General features: G+C 41.6%; 1 protein-coding gene across 5 annotated transcripts in view; it reads right to left on the bottom strand.

The window, feature by feature from the left end:
* Positions 1-16,312, bottom strand: part of LOC140342623 (cysteine-rich protein 2-like) — a 155,599-nt gene that overhangs the window by 70,536 nt on the left and 68,751 nt on the right. For 4 of the 5 annotated variants that reach the window (XM_072428882.1, XM_072428888.1, XM_072428884.1 and 1 more), the window contains one exon: positions 8,341-8,416. The exons of the other annotated variant lie outside the window; for it this stretch is intronic. In XM_072428882.1, the coding sequence (XP_072284983.1) occupies positions 8,341-8,416 (76 nt within the window). The remainder of the gene's footprint in view (positions 1-8,340; positions 8,417-16,312) is intronic. 5 annotated transcript variants of the gene reach the window in all.

Genomic DNA, 16,312 nt, shown 5'->3' with positions numbered 1-16,312 from the left:
AAAAGCAAAAAGAGACATACTATAATATAACATAATATTAATCAAAATACTGACATTTTATCATGTTCTAAAACATATATTATTTTAACCCATACGTATGAGATATCCTGCAGAGTGCCAACCATTTATGCATCACAAAAAATTAGTAATATAAGAGGATAACTTACATTGTCCAACATTTCGTTCCCATCGCCACTCCTTGGATTTGCAGGTAGTAAGTGTGGTTGTAGGTAAAAATGTTTTTGGTAAGGATATAATAGAGTAGTGATAGTATGAACACATTGTAAGCTGGATGGAGGGGGTTGTTGGTATTGATGATAGATTCCATAGTATGTAGGCCTAGTGAGTGGGGAATGCAATTACAAGGGGTTTCCATGTCTATAGTGACTAGAATAGAGTTGGGAGGCACCTCCAGACCCTCTACGGTTTCAATAATTGAATTGTGTCCCGTAGGTAGGACAGTAGATTTAGTACGAATGGTCTTAAGAATGTGTCCACAAGGTTGCTGACGTTGAAAAAAAAAAAGTCAATACCAGTGACGATGGGACGCCCTGTAGGGTTTAAGGAATGTTTGTGTATTTTAGGTAGGCTATAAAAAGTTGGCATCACCTGATTTTTATTCCAAAGGTAAGTTGGAGTGTCAATGGCGCCACTAACATACCACCCACTGGTAATCCACTATAATATGTTTTAAGATACAGAACATAATTACTGCTGTCTTAGCATTTAGCTGTGTTAGCATTTAGGATTATGTATATACTGTATGTTGTGTCAATAATTACTCTTTATTGCTAGTATCGTTTTGTCCATTGTTTAGTCCAGTATTTGGCTAAAATACCCATACTGGAATGATACTGAAATAAGTTCATGCAACTCTTTATTCTTTAATTAGTATGATTACTGTTTGTTTTATTGATATTAGCACTACTTGCATACTGTAATTAATATATATTTACTGTTTTGTTTCATTGTTATTAGTACTACTTTCATACTGTAATTAATGTTATGCCATAATCAGTAGACACTGATCAGTAAAATATCTATGTAAGATTGTTTCACTTCTTTTTTTTTCTTTTCACACTTCTATGTATGAGCTATAATGCATCTTTTATAAGTAGACATAAGATTATCATGCTTATATTCCCAATATAGAGCGATTTTCTATTTATCTACAGCTAATATTTTTCTACTTCCTGTGCCCCGGGTCATCCCTTCATTCATTCAGCATACCTCCCACCTACCGGCTTATGGGGACAGGAGCATCCAGACCATTGTCCCGATGCAACCCAAGGGGAGCCAGATTGCCCCTGGCTCTTCTCTCTCTCCATAGGTGCAACATTCTAATATGCTGGACTCTTCACAGATCTATTGCTGCTTCACAGAAGCTTTGGATATGTGTGGCAGCCAACAAATGGGAGCTGAACATGTCCGCTCCCTCCCCTCTCTTGTGGGAGTCATTTGATGCATCACTGTGACGCACACGGGGCTTGGAAGAAAACATTACAAGGACCACGGGCAGGGCTTTCCTTAGCCCTGCTACGTCATGATGTCACGGGGAACCCGGGGACGCCACATTCCTCATGGTTTTAAGGTGGAGCCTCTGATTCCCTGCAGCGCGTTCATTTCAACTAAGAGGAACCTGCAGCTCCCTGGACAGCATTTCTGGTGACACTAGCAGGTATAAGGTATGTACTTGTAGCCCTGTTATGGGGGGAGTAATGTAAATGACCCTCACAAACCAGGCTATGGCGCTAACCTGTGGATAACAGAGAGGATCCCGGGCCTTCGCTATGTGGAAGAGTGAGGATAATAATAAAGTTGGCAGGGCCTCCACCCAGGACAGAGTCTCTTTCAGCAGAGGGGCTCCCTTCCTGGGACATTAACCAGAATTAATAACAGTAAAATAAAACAGCACCCGAGGAACCACTACACCCAGCATACAACATTTACCATTGCAGCTAAATGAACACACAGATTGGAATATTTGTAAGCTTTATATCTCAAAACAGTAATAACAATATTTACAATCAATAAACATCAATGAGTACACATAGAAAGAGTCCTGAGGAGAATTGTGCATAGATATACCAGGGTATATATACAGTCTATAACCACAAATACCTCCAGTTATGATCAGTGTCAGGATAAGTTGCAGAGGCCTCTGTAATTGATTGTAGCAAAGATGTCCTGATGATTTAATCATGAAAACAGCAGCAAGGAGATCCTCCAACCGTCAATTGGGCTGTGTATGCTGTGACCCTGGATTGCAGGGATGCAGGCAAAGTCTCTGGAGTTCAGGAACAATCTATCTGCAATACCACTTACTAGTCCCTAGTAATCACACTAATCTGCCAATTAAACCTTACCTCTGCTACCTGTGGGCCATCGGATGCATAACGTATGCTAGATGTAACTAGACAGAGGGTGCAGATCAGCAAAGATAACTGAAAGGGCAGAGCAAATATATATTTGTGTATGTAGCTGATATACTGACAGTAGGGATTTCCCAAAGTGATCTCACATCATCATCTCAGACATCACATATACCCAGTTAATACAGAGCGTAATAATATAATACTGCACTACACACAGACACAGCATTCAGTGTGTTCTGGAAGGGATGCAGGCACCTACCATGGCTGAGCACATGTTCTCATCTCTGCCCCTGTATTTCCTGCATTTCCTTATATCCTGGTGGGGTTTCTAAGGCCACTATCAGGGGCAGGAAACACTTCAACAACTTTATTTGCATTTTCTAAAGTTACAACTCAGCTAGCAGATAGAAAAAGGTAGTCCCCTACATACTTCTTCTTATATTGATTATAACCCTTGCCATCTACTCCCATAGACTTAGGGGAGTTTCTAACCCCAATTTAACAGAACTACAATTTTACAAACAGTTGATTGATTACTTTCCATTATAGATTCCATTTTATCTGACAATACCCTGCAAAAATCACCACATCTGATGGGTGGGCATTGATGGAAAAAAAAAACTTCCCTCTTTTTTTTATTTCTTCTTTGGAATTCCTCCTGGAATAAATAAAAAATTTTTTTTTTCCAGTTTTAGTACTTTAACATATGTTATAGGAATACAGCAATTAATATATGACATATTTATTTATTTATTATATATTATTTTATTTATTATACATATTTATTTATTTATTATATATATTAATATATTATTTATTTATTGATACCACTGCTCCAAGTCAATATCACCTACTGACCTCATAACAATATAAATCTTGGACAATGTAAGTTATCCTTTTATATTACTAACGTTTTGTGCTGCATAAATGGTTGACACTCTGCAGGATATCTGATACATATGGGTTGAAATATTGTATGTTTTAGAACATGACAAAATGTCAGTATTTTGGTTTATAATATATTATGGTATGTCTCTTTTTGCTTTTCGTAACACTGTAAGTTAAAGTTGCTACAAACAATACTGTTACATTAGACTTAAAATATTTTGTATTTCATGAATGTACCTAGATTGCATAAATTAAAGAGCACAGGCGTCGGGTGAAAAAATTCTGCAAGCGTTTAACTTATCAATCGCCTCTCCGCAGTAGGTGATGAATATCTAGTAAAGGTACCATTGATAAGTGTTTTGGACTGGAATTACTAAGGTTCCAAACAAACTACTATGCCTGTTACTGTTACAGTTTGAAGCTCATTGCTCAATACATGAAATATTGCCTAAAAATCCCTTTTAGTTTCCTTTTTCCTTTTTTATTAAAGATGTCTGTATTAAATTTTTCTAAATATGTTTTTAGGGAGCTATATCTTCCTTAAATGGGGATGAGTCTATTGTTTCTGTATTCTGGGAGTATATCTCAGACAGTTTCTGGTTCAACATAATTATTTCATTCTTATATTAATTGATTATTATATGCATCAAAGATTATGAACAGTTGTTTAAAGCGTATTCCCATTCTGATTTAACCCCCCCTAGCAGTAATCCTGAGTGTGAATCGGGGTGGATAATAATGCATACACTCCAGTTTATAATGAGCATTAAGGTAAGCAACAACACAACATCTGCTCATTTCCCAAAAATGCGTGACCCTGCTTGTGGGTTTGTCCAAAATTGTGGTTTGATGTTGTGCTTGGCAACCTAAACCTCCTTACATCACCATCAGCTGTGTTAGAATGAGTATGCAGCTCAGCTGGACAGCTAATTGACAACCAGTTTGGACATCAAGTGTACGTGTGCCTGTATACAATAGTCTCAAGATCAGGCAGCACAGCACAATGACAACCAACCCATAACACTACCACAAATGAACAGAGGAGTTGTGTGGCAGCAAATCAACATTAGTGCAAATGACTATTAAAAAAAAAACAAGGAAATAAAAACCATGACAATTTATTCAGAAAAGGACTTTGTATATAATACATTCAATTACCAATATGTAACAATGGGGCAAAGCCAACAAGGGAGATCAAGTAGCACTTTCGAGTGGAAACCATGCATACAATTTGTACTCAATACTTGACACAAAAAACATTGCAGCAACAGATGAAACTAACAATAATGAGGATTACAAAAAAATCACATCAAGGCATCCAAGCAAACTAACTTGATTAACCCCCCCCCCACACACACACACACACAAACCAGTCCAGGAAAAATAGTACGAAAATATTAGTATGAAAATGCATATGTATTTATGTACATTTAAATGTATTTTGACATACACACACAAGTGAAATCACTAAATGTTCTTTAATACATTTATTATATTTCTCTAAAGCCAAGCTAGAATGAAATTTTAATCAGGTCAAATGGTTGTTCACTTTATTTTTTTACACTATAGTGTGATGACATATTAGAAAGTGCTACTGAGTATATATCCAGCTTGATAGAATATAGTTTGCAGTGTTGCAACCAAAAGAAAAAGTATCAAAACAACAAGTGCAACAAATGTAACTATAAATGAAGCACATTTGTGAATTAGTAGAATGTAACACTTGAATGTAGCACTTACACAAAAAAAACATCAAGCATTACAGATTTAAACTGTAGACTGTAGATGTGCACAGAACAGGGAGCAGGTGTGCGCTAATTAATTGCTATCACCTCACTATTGAGTTTAACATCTCACCCATGTAATAGATATTAGGAGAAAAGGAAAAGTGGCTTTTTATGGCATTTGATACTGTTAAGATCATAAACTAATTTATTCCAATTAGTACACATAAAGTTAAAACAAGAGATTGCTATAAAATAACGGTTATAATCATAGAGATATCGTTGATTACATAAACAGCAATTCAATTTGAGCTTCTTACATACAGAAAATTTGAATACAGCTCAATTTCAGGACCATTCAATTTTGGATTAAACATAAATAATATATTACGGCCTTATACTGATGCATTTTGAATCATACAGATACCCTGTTTCCCCGATGATAAGGCACTGTCTTATATTTTTTGAAATGCCAATTGTCCCCTTCTGATCACTATGTGCCATTCATTGTCCCTTCTGATCACTATGTGCCATTCATTGTCCCCTTCTGATCACTATGTGCCATTCATTGTCCCCTTCTGATCACTCATGTGCCATTCATTGTCCCCTTCTGATCACTATGTGCCATTCAATGTCACTTCTGATCACAATGTGCTTTTTTTTTGGTTCTACGGCCAGGTAACAGACTCCGTTAGGGCAGGGATCTGCAGCTTGCTTGTGATTCCTGGCGCGGAGTCGCGGGCGCGCGTGCAGGCCTTTGAAGTCACTTTCAGTTTCGCTCTGCACTGCAGCCAGCACTGAGGATTGCACACAGAGGCACACAGTAGCAGGTATCGGTGGGTGTCTTATTTGCGGGGGGTGCTTTATTTTAATGTTTTGAGCAAAAATCGGGGGGTGGCTTTTTTGATGGGGATGCCTTATCATCGGGGAAACATGGTAGTATGATTATTATGTTCACCTCAACACAGGAAACCTTGGTCTCAATATCCCTTGAGGAAGCAAATGTGCTAAACGCATCGGGATAAGACTGAAATATATAATTTATGTTAGTACTAGACAAAGGCCAACTGCCAAAATTGATACAATGTACAGTGTAAAATTGAACTAAATCCCGAATCTGGTTGAGTTTCAACGGTTTCGGCTTCCTCGGGATTGTAGGGGAAAACAGTATAAATGCTAGTAATATTAGACATATAAAGGAAAACATAATAGTTAGAAAATAGTCACAATGTACTACAAACAGGTAACGAAAAATCTCTGAATGTCATCAAAACAACGATTATATGGCGTAATCAACAATTATAATACAAAATCAAAGTCTAACTTAATTGTAAATTCATGTATACCACTGGGGAACAATTTTGAACAAATTTTTTGTTAATTTAAATTTTTAAGCTTAAATAGGTATGCACTAAAATAGGTATGCCAATTCTGAAAGTGCAGTTAGTTGTCTTCTATCAAGTCAGGTTTTTTCTCTACTGCTTATAAGAATACAATTACTGTAGCGTTGTAATGTGCCTGGGCACACAAACCAAGTCCAAGAATCTTTTTATCAAGCTTTATTGTTGGCATAAAACAAGACAAGGGTTGTTCAGAAATGGTCAGTCCGATAGGCGTGGTACAGAAGGGTAAATCAGAGGCAGGTCAGGAACAATCCGAGGTCAGGGCAGGCAGCAGGCAAGAGTGGTCACAAACGATCCAAGGTCAGGGCAGGCAGAGTTCAGGCAGAATCAGGTATCAGACTGAGTTGCTATTGGTAATGACAACGGGTTAATATAAATCAACACAGAGAACGCACCCAAGCACACTGTACACACAGAGGCAATGGTGTTCAGGACAGGTTTCTCCTTAAAGGTCAGCACCCAGCATCTCTCCTCTGGTCTACCTCCCTCAAGGAACTGGGAGGCTTGACTCTATAGGTCACTCTAATTAATCTTTTCCAATATTGGGAACGGGCCGATAAATTTGGGTCCCAGCTTGCCTGGGGGTTGGCGGATGGGAATATTGCGGGTAGACACCCAAACCAGATCACCCGGTTAGAACTGGGGCTCAGGGGATCTATGGCGATCTGCAAACCTCTTCTGCTGGGCTACTGCCTCTTTGAGATTACTTTGGACCTGGTTCCAAACAGATTGGGAATGTTCTACCCAATCGTTAAGAACAGGAAGATCAGAGGGTGGACCTGACAGAGAGGACTCCGACCCCCGACACACATAAACAGAGAGATCCTGGTAGAGGAGTGCTCTGCGTTGTTATATGCCACCTCCGCAAAGGGGAGATAGTCAGCCCATCTCTCCCGGCAACCAGATACAAAGCTCCGGAGATATTGTTACAATGACTGGTTGGTTCGTTCGGTCTGGCCATTCGTCTTGGGGTGGAACCCTGACCAAAAGGAGAGCTCGATGCCCAGTTGTCATCAGTCCGTGATGAAGTCCAAGGATATGTGGGTCCATGGAGCAGCAGGAATGGGCAGAGGAAGCAGAGTGCCGGAAGCAGCGTTACGGGAGGACTTACTCCGAGCACAAACTGGCCATGCACAAACATAGGATTCGACATTCACTGACATGTGAGGCCACCAAACGTGTCGTTTTACTAAATCCGGGGATTTCTTAATTCCTGGGTGGCCAGCAGTCTTAGAATCATGTAGCTGTTGGATAACCTTCAGGCGAAGATGGAGGGGAACACAAAGCCGCCCTTCAGGTTTTGCAGGGGGGTAGTCGGTCTGGTGGGGGGCTAAGAGGTTCATCAGATTCTCTAATAACACTGGGGTCTGTATGACTGACACCAAACATTGGAGGCACAAAATGGGGCTAGGGCATGGATCCGGAAGGGAAGCTGCCTCTGGGAAACAAGGGGACAAGGCATCAGCCTTCGCGTTTATTGAACCTGGCTTGTAGGTAATTTGAAATTGAACCTTGTAAAAAACAGGGCCCAACGGGCTTCCCTGGCGGCCAGAAGCTCCCAGTTTCCCACGTCATTATTGCTCTCCGCTGCAGAGAACTTACGGGAGAAGAAGGCACAGGGGTGCAATCCAAATTAAATGGGAGAGTGGGTACTGGATGCACCAATATGGGTGCACTTCAGAAAGCCCTTTTCAGCGCTTTGAAGGCTTCGCAAGTTTCCGGAGTCCACCTTGAGGAATCCGCCCCTTTCCTAGTGAGGTTCGTCAGAGGGTGGAGAATAGATGAGAAGTTTTGTATGAACTTCCTATAAAAATTTGCAAAACCTAAAAAGCACTGAAGGCCCTTGAGGTCAGTAGGTTGCGGCCATTCCAGAACTGCTGAGACCTTGGTTGGATCCATGGCCAACCCTTGATCTGACAGAATATACCCTAAAAAAGCAACCTCACGTACCTCGAAGACGCACTTCTCCAATTTTGCATAGAGGCAGTTTTCTCAGAGCTTCTGGAGGACCTGGCGTACTTGTGCTCTGTGGAGGAGAAGATCAGATGAATAAATCAAAATATCATCAAGATACACAATCACAAATTTATCCAGACATTCTCGGAATACATCATTCACAAATTTCTGGAAGACTGCTGGGGCATTACACAGACCAAAGGGCATTACTAAGTATTCGAAATGACCATCCCTGGTGTTAAAGGCAGTCTTCCATTCACCGCCCTTCCTAATGCGGATAAGGTTGTAGGCCCCCTTCAAATCTAGCCTGGTAAAGATTTGGGCCCCATTGACCTGGGAGAACAGGTCATCCATAAGGGGCAAAGGGTACCCATTTTTCACAGTAATCATGTTTAGGTCCCTGTAACAAATACAGGGTCTTAACCCGCCATCCTTCTCCACAAAAAAGAAGCCAGCACCCGCAGGGGAAGGGGATGGCCGAATGAAGCCCTTCTCTAATTTTACTTGAATGTATTCTTTCTGGGCCATTATCTCGGTGAGATTGAACAATTGACCCCTAAGGGGCATGGTACCCGGGAGTAACTCAGTGGGGCAATCATAGGAATGATGAGGTGGGAGATTGTCAGCTGACCGGGGGAAGAAGACATCAGCAAACTCCTGGTAAGGCAGTTTTTTTAACACCTCAAGGGTCCGTACTGGCATTACTGGAATAAGGCATCTAGCTTGATATTTGGTCCCCCACTGAATGATTTGACCCGACTCCCAATAATGATAGGGTTATGGGATTTCAACCAAGGAAGGCCTAAAATCGGGGTTTTTTACCATCCTGATCACAATAAGGCCCCCACTGGTAATTGCACTTCTGGGGTAATAGAGGGTGTAACACCCTGTTAAAGAGGGGTGCCATCGATGGCGGCTAAGGACAATTCAGGCCCAAGAGGGGTGACAGGTATTCCCAGTTCAGAGGCAACATCTTGGTCCAGTAGGTTACCATATGCCCCGGAGTCAAGAAAGGCTATGACTTGGCGGGACTTCCCGTCCCAGGATATGGTAGCCGGAACCAGGATACGTCGAGTAGACCAGGCCAATGGGTCTGAGAGACTCCCTTCTGCACCCCCGATACACTGGAACCTTTCAGGTCCTTTGCGAGGGCAGGTCCTTGCCCTGTGACCGGGATCGCCATAGTAAAGACAGAGTCCACCTTGCAAACGCCGACTGCGCTCGTCGAGGGCGAGTTTGGATGAACCAATCTCCATGGGTTCCCCCAGGTGAGGCAAAGAAGATGGAAACTTTGCAGGTGGTGTGGCGCTGGAAGTATTCATCAGAGGTATAGGTTTCAACTGAGGAGGCGAACGACTCCTGGTTCTACGGAAGGCTGTATCACAAGATCCAGGGTAGATGGAGAAGAGACACCCAACAGCAGGTCTTTGACTTGATCGCTGAGGCCTTGAAGGAAGGGATGGAAGAGAGCTACTATTCTTCCACGGGACGTCTCCCCTGAGTTAGGTATTCTTAGTTTATCTCAGGTCAGGTCTTGGTCATCATAAATCACCCCCCATAACAGCAAAGAAGTCAGTGACAGAACTGAATGTAGGATCATCTAGAGGCAAATTGAATGCCCATCTCTGCGGCTCACCTTTTAGGAGGGAGATGACCACTCCAATAGGCCTCGCTCCTGTAGGCCTCGCTGGATTTCCTCCATTAGGGCTGGGTGGTGTATGAGTGGCCCGCTATACTGTAATGCGCCTGGGTCACAAACCACAGCCAAGTCCAAGAATTCTTTTATCAAGCTTTATTGTTGGCATAAAACAAGACGGGGTTGTTCAGAGATGGTCAGTCCAATAGGCGTGGTACAGGGTAAAGAAGGGTAAAGCAGAGGGAGGTCAGGAACAATCCGAGGTCAGGGCAGGCAGCAGGCAAGAGTGGTAACAAACGATCCAAGGTCAGGGCAGGCAGAGTTCAGGCAGAATCAGGTATCAGACCGAGTTTCTATTGGTAACGACAACAGGTTAATAAAAATCAACACAGAGAGCGCACCCAAGCACACTGTACACACAGAGGCTTATAGCAGGCAATAGTGTTCAGGACAGGTTCTCCTTAAATGACCAGAGTGCCCAATGACCTTGCGCCACCTGGCGCTATTTCATTGGAGGATAACTGAAACCCCTGCAGCCGAGTGCCACGTCCCCAGGGGGTACAAGAGGCGCGCGCACCTTATCCCACAGCACCCCTGGGACGTGCCCTACTTTGCATATCCACAGGAGTGCTGAGAACAAAACTTTCCCTGCTCACGTCCATAGGGATGCTGGGGATGATGCCTGGCCGAACAGTAGTTCGGCTAGAATGGAACCTGGAGGGAGAGACACGCTGCAAGCATGGCAGCAGCCTCGGCCATGCTGCCTGCTGCAGCGGCGTCTCCCTCTGCGGCTGTGATCCCCAGGGACGCCGCAGGCTTGCTGTACAGGTAAGTTCCTTACAAGCGTGAATTTGTATAGGCTATGTACATGCAAGACAGTGTGGTAAGAGGTTGTGCGCTGCTCTACGTATTAAATAAGTATATGTATTTTTCCACGAACGTATTTCCTTTCTTTTAGATCCTGTCTGGCATATTTCAAAGTTAAACTTGGTGATCAAGATAAGTCTTGGGCCCCTCATAAGGTGTGCAAACAATGTGTCAAAGGTTTATGGATGTGGACAAAGGGAACACGTGATAAGATGCCATTTGGTATACCTATGGTTTGGCAAGAGCCAGGAGATCATTTTAGTGACTGTTACTTTTGTATAGTGAAAACTTCAGTATGTAACAAGTAAAATAAATGTAACAGAGTATTATAGTCTACCATCGGCTATACGCCCAGTGGCTTATTAAGATGAAATCCCAGTGCCGTTTTTTGTTACACTACCCTCTCTGGAAGAACATGATTATGTTGATGAACTAGGTGACAACAATGATGAAGAGTTGACAGTGGCTTTGTGTATTGCCATAACATACCTGGTTTAATGGAGGAATTGGAAATTCCAATCTATAATCCATAACATACCTGGTTTAATGGAGGAATAGGAAATTCCAATCTATAACCCAACTGAATGACGACTATTCATCGATAGCTCAAAGCGGGGCTTAAAGTGTGTCCTCCTTCACAATGGCAATATATATGGGTCAGTCCCAATTGGCCATTCAGTTTATCTTTGTGAAGAATATGCAGACATAACGAGAGTCATTGAGTTGTTGCAATATCACCAACACATTGGGTCATCTGTGTTGAACCTAAAATGGTATGCTTCCTTCTAGTACAGCATTGCGAATACACCAAGTATCCCTGTTATCTATGCATGTGGGACAGCAGAGCTCATGAGAGGCATTGGGTGGAAAGGAATTGGCCTCCAAGATCTGCCCTAAAACCAGGTGATTCAAACATTCTACACAAGCCACTTGTTGATAGAAAGAAAATTATATTCCTTCCTCTGCACATGACACTTGGTCTGATAAAGCAGTTCATTAAAGCTTTGCCAACTGAGGGAGACCTGAGGGTTTCAAGTACCTCATTTTGGCATTTCCTAGCCTGTCATTTAAAAAAATAAAGGCCGGTGTGTTTGATTCGGCAGCCACAGATTTGGCAGCTCATTAAAGTTGAACATTTCATTAGGACAAAATCAGAAGTCGAAAAGAATGCTTGGTTATCATTCAAAGCCATTGTCAAGGAATTTCTTGGAAACACACAAGCAAATAATTACACAAAATTGGAGAAACTATTGGAGAGCTACAAAATGTTTGGTTGCAGTATGAGCATCAATGTGCATTTTCTGCATAGCCATTTTTCTAACTTACCGGAAAACCTTGGTGCAGTCAGTGATGAGCAAGGTGAACAATTACACCAAGATTTGAAGATCATGGACATATGATGGCTGTCTATTGTTGGAGCATCCGGCGAGATTGTCCTAACACTGAACACTCCAGGAAAAGCTAAAAGCGTAAATTTTTACCTTAACTGCTTACCCAATTAATTTTCAAATGTTTTACTGTAAAAAAATGTCATAGAGTAACAATAAATCCTTTGTATGAACAAAAGAAATTTAAAAAAAGCAGTACATTCAAGTTATTTCATTATTTTTTCATTGCATCTAAAATTTGTATTTTTTGACAAAAATGGAGGGCACTCTGTATCGTAAAAACTGGATGTGATAGCAAAAAACTGGGGTCATTTTTAGATTCACCACTCAAAAGTTAGTAAAAAAAACAAGTGCAAGGAGGGGCATGGCTATGCAATGCTAGTATGAACAGCTTTTCACTGGAGCTCCATGTCGACCCTAGCTTATTAACACTATTCAGAGTTTGAACCCGCTCACAACCTGATTAATTTTTCATGCACAGGTACAAGAAACCCAAGGGACCAAGTAGGTCAGCCAGGAAATCAGGTCTCCACCAGTATTTCCCCCACAGACTCGCAGACTGCCCCAGACCGGGAAACAACTAAGATGGCGACCAAGCCACAAGGTCAGATCAGAGGCTTCAGGATGAAGAGCCTCAGACACACGCTGGCAGCCCAGACTCACCCCCCTTCTCCCCTCCTCACCAGCATTTGTGTGCCTGAGGGCTCGGATTTCATCTTCTCCACAGGAAACCTTTGTCGCAAATATCCCAGATCACCCTGATATGCGCTGATATGCAGCAGATCTGTGACTTTACCCTCATTTGTGCGTATCCTAATTGGACTGTTATTACTTACTACCATGTAACATGAGGATTACTATGACTATGACATTATGTGACATGGCCTCTCTCTAAGGACTACCGGAGAAAGTTGGATTGACCGGAAGTTTGTCACGTAATGTATACAAATGCTTGCATTATTAGGGTATCTCCTCAATGTTTGGACACTGCTTGTTAATATTCTCCTTGTAATTAGCATTTGAGCCTCTATATAAATTAGAAGTAGTATTTTGGTCTAATACCACAGTAACAAAAGCAGTGGTGTAGATGACCAACACCTAGACGGTCTTGTGAGAGTTTAGGTGGCAATGACCATTTGGTTTCCACCTAATAACACTGCTATTTCTCTTTAGCCATGTTTTGGTTATTTTCTGACCATTGCCGCTTCCAGTTTACAATAACCTGTGATAAATGAATGACTTATGACAGTCATTGACCAGAACATAGATATCCAAGTTACTCCTTCTCTCTGCGGGGCTTGTTAGAGCATCATAGCCTGCAATCTGATGGTATACAGTACCCTTACTCGTTGTCAAGATGCACGACTTGCCTAGACCGTGAGAGAAAGACGCTACTAAACTACAGAAGTTAATCCAGTTAGTACGCATTATCCTAATTTATGATATGCTACATGACATACCGTTCAGAGAGGGGATCTCTATCTCCTATTGTGTGCTGACAGGTACCCCCCTCTTTTAAAATACTGTGATGGCCTATGGGCACCAATTATCCATTGCAAAAGTATTTCCTCATGAGGTGGTGTACTGATAAGGTTCCCACGAATATAGTCTGTCAATTACAAGATCAGGGGTTGCTTATAGACTGTAGTGTCCTGTCTTGTTATTAGTTCAAATACTCTTGGTTGTTTAATGTTTTGTTATAACAATAGTTTTGAATTTAGAACAGTTATGTTCCTGATAAGGGTTCAAGCTTTGCCACTTAACTTGTATTTACTAAAAGCCACGGGTTAGGTTAGGTTAACTATGTTGGCCTTGTGTATCACACTCCCCACATAGGGTCCTCTACCTCAGTGAGAGGTTAGAGAAAGTAAATATATTTTCTACAGTCCTACTTACCAGTAGGCCTCCCCGAGGATTATCCTTAGTTTTTGGACTTACCTTGGAAACACATCTCCATCTCTTTCTTTTCTTCTCTTTCCTTGTTCCACCCTATTCCTATTCTTTTGGCCCTTCCTTGCCCTTCTCCCTTTTTCTTTGGCTCTGATATTACATATTAGTCTCGTCGTGTAAGATAATATACGATTGAAAATGTCCATTACCTCTAAATGTTAAAGTTCTGAACTCTCCCACTAAACCGTCAATTTTACTAAACAATCTCACTAAATCGCATTGTCAAGTGGCTTTTCTCCAAAAAACGCACTTAAGACATGATATGGTTCCTAACGTACGAAACCGCTGCTTCCAATTGGGATATCATAGTTCATCGCTGGAATCCAAATCTAGAGGATTAGGATCTAGTTCGTATCCTCATTAGCAAATCCTCACCCGGGTCTCTGTCCCTGGTGCGGTTGGATCCTGAGAGAAGATATCTCTTGGTGCAGGTTAAAGTGGATAATCAATGTTAATGATAATCAAAAATCAAGTGTTTACTTTTGGTAATATTTACTTGCAGAATTTGATTCAGCTGTCTTGTTTAGAACATGTGCTGGATCTGGTGACTGAACTTGGAACTGGTACAGTGGTGATCGGGGGTGATCTTAACATACCACTCAATCTATCACTGGATGTCTCCAGGGGGCGCTTACACTTACCTTTTTCATATCATAAGAAGCTAAAAGTCTTTCTACATGCGCACCAAGTGGTAGACATCTGGTGCATTCAACATCCAGGGGACAGGGATTAGACTTAGTATATTAAAGAGATTTTTCCCTGTTTTGGGGCCCCACTTGGTAATGGTGATGAATGCAATTTCACAAGGATACGCATTGCCCAATGATACGTTGGCAGCGCACATATCTGTACTTCTGAAACCTGACAAAGACTCCCAATCTTAAAATTGTTCATGTGTACACTGGCATGTCCGCTGACACCAGTACTAAGTAAACATAAATAAAGGGTTCACTGGTTGGCGAAGATTAAATATATTGAATTAGATACCCACATGCCACATCCCAAATATAGATCAAATTGATATGTGCAGAGAAACGTGACTTTAACAGCATATATAGGACTCTTTAAACAGTCCTTTCCTGTGTGAACCTGCTTTGGCGCTTGGAAAGTGATACTAGAATTTGATTTTATGCTGTATCATTATATTTATTAGTGAGTATTAAAGTATGTTAAAGACAATTAAAAAATGAACTATTAAGCAAATTTTCAGTGTTTTCATGTTATATTTGCTGAATTTCAGGTCTCAGAGAGAGGTTTATACAATGCCCCTGATTCATCAATAAAATCCGCGCTCGCTGGAAGCGCGAAAGCGCGCGCGGCCATCGATCGCGGATTACCGCGGTCCGGACTCGAGTGTGCGCGTACACTCGCCTCACTGCCAGCCGGATTCCAGCCTTCACAATAGGGAGAACTCTCACAACCGTTCAGTATCACAAACGGAGCAAGACAGGGGTGCCCCTTGTCTCCATTGTTATTAATTTTAACTTTGGAGCCCTTTTTAAGATATGTCTGTTCTAATAGGAACATAAAAGGAGTCCAGAATGGTCATTCTGAACACAAGGTGGTAGCGTATGCAGACAAACTGTTATTTTACATCTCTTCACCAGTCACGGCCCTTCCTAATCTGCTAGCAGAACTTTGTACATATGCAGATTTATCGAATTAATCTCCAGAAGTCAAAGGCTCTGAATGTTACCGTCCCGAGACAAACTTAATTGCCTCTAATACCATCTTACCCTTTTAGCTGAGCATCCACAGATACCTGCGGATTTATCAAGCATTGTAAAACTTAATTTTTTGCCGCTCCTCAACTGCATTAGAAAGGACCTCCAGAAATTACGTCAAATTACCTTTTAATGGTTTGGGAGGTGTAATATAGTGAAGATGATGCCTAGAGTGTTATATATGTTACAGGCACTCCCGGTACATGTTCCTTACCATATTATGAGTAAATTCAGATCAGAGTTTACGAGGTTTATATGGTCTTCGGGCTTTCCTCGGATAGGAGTTAAAATTTTGAGACTTCCAAAGGTATGGCATTTCCAGACTCAGTATTATATCAGCAGGCGGTTCACTTGACTAGATTGTTGGACTGGTGTACTAGAATTGGGTCTAAACTCTGGAA

The sequence above is a fragment of the Pyxicephalus adspersus genome, chromosome 12, assembly GCF_032062135.1.
Source record: "Pyxicephalus adspersus chromosome 12, UCB_Pads_2.0, whole genome shotgun sequence".
NCBI classification, from domain to species: Eukaryota; Metazoa; Chordata; class Amphibia; order Anura; family Pyxicephalidae; genus Pyxicephalus; species Pyxicephalus adspersus.
Note: the sequence above shows the minus strand (reverse complement) of the source record. Positions and strands in the feature narration are given on the sequence as shown.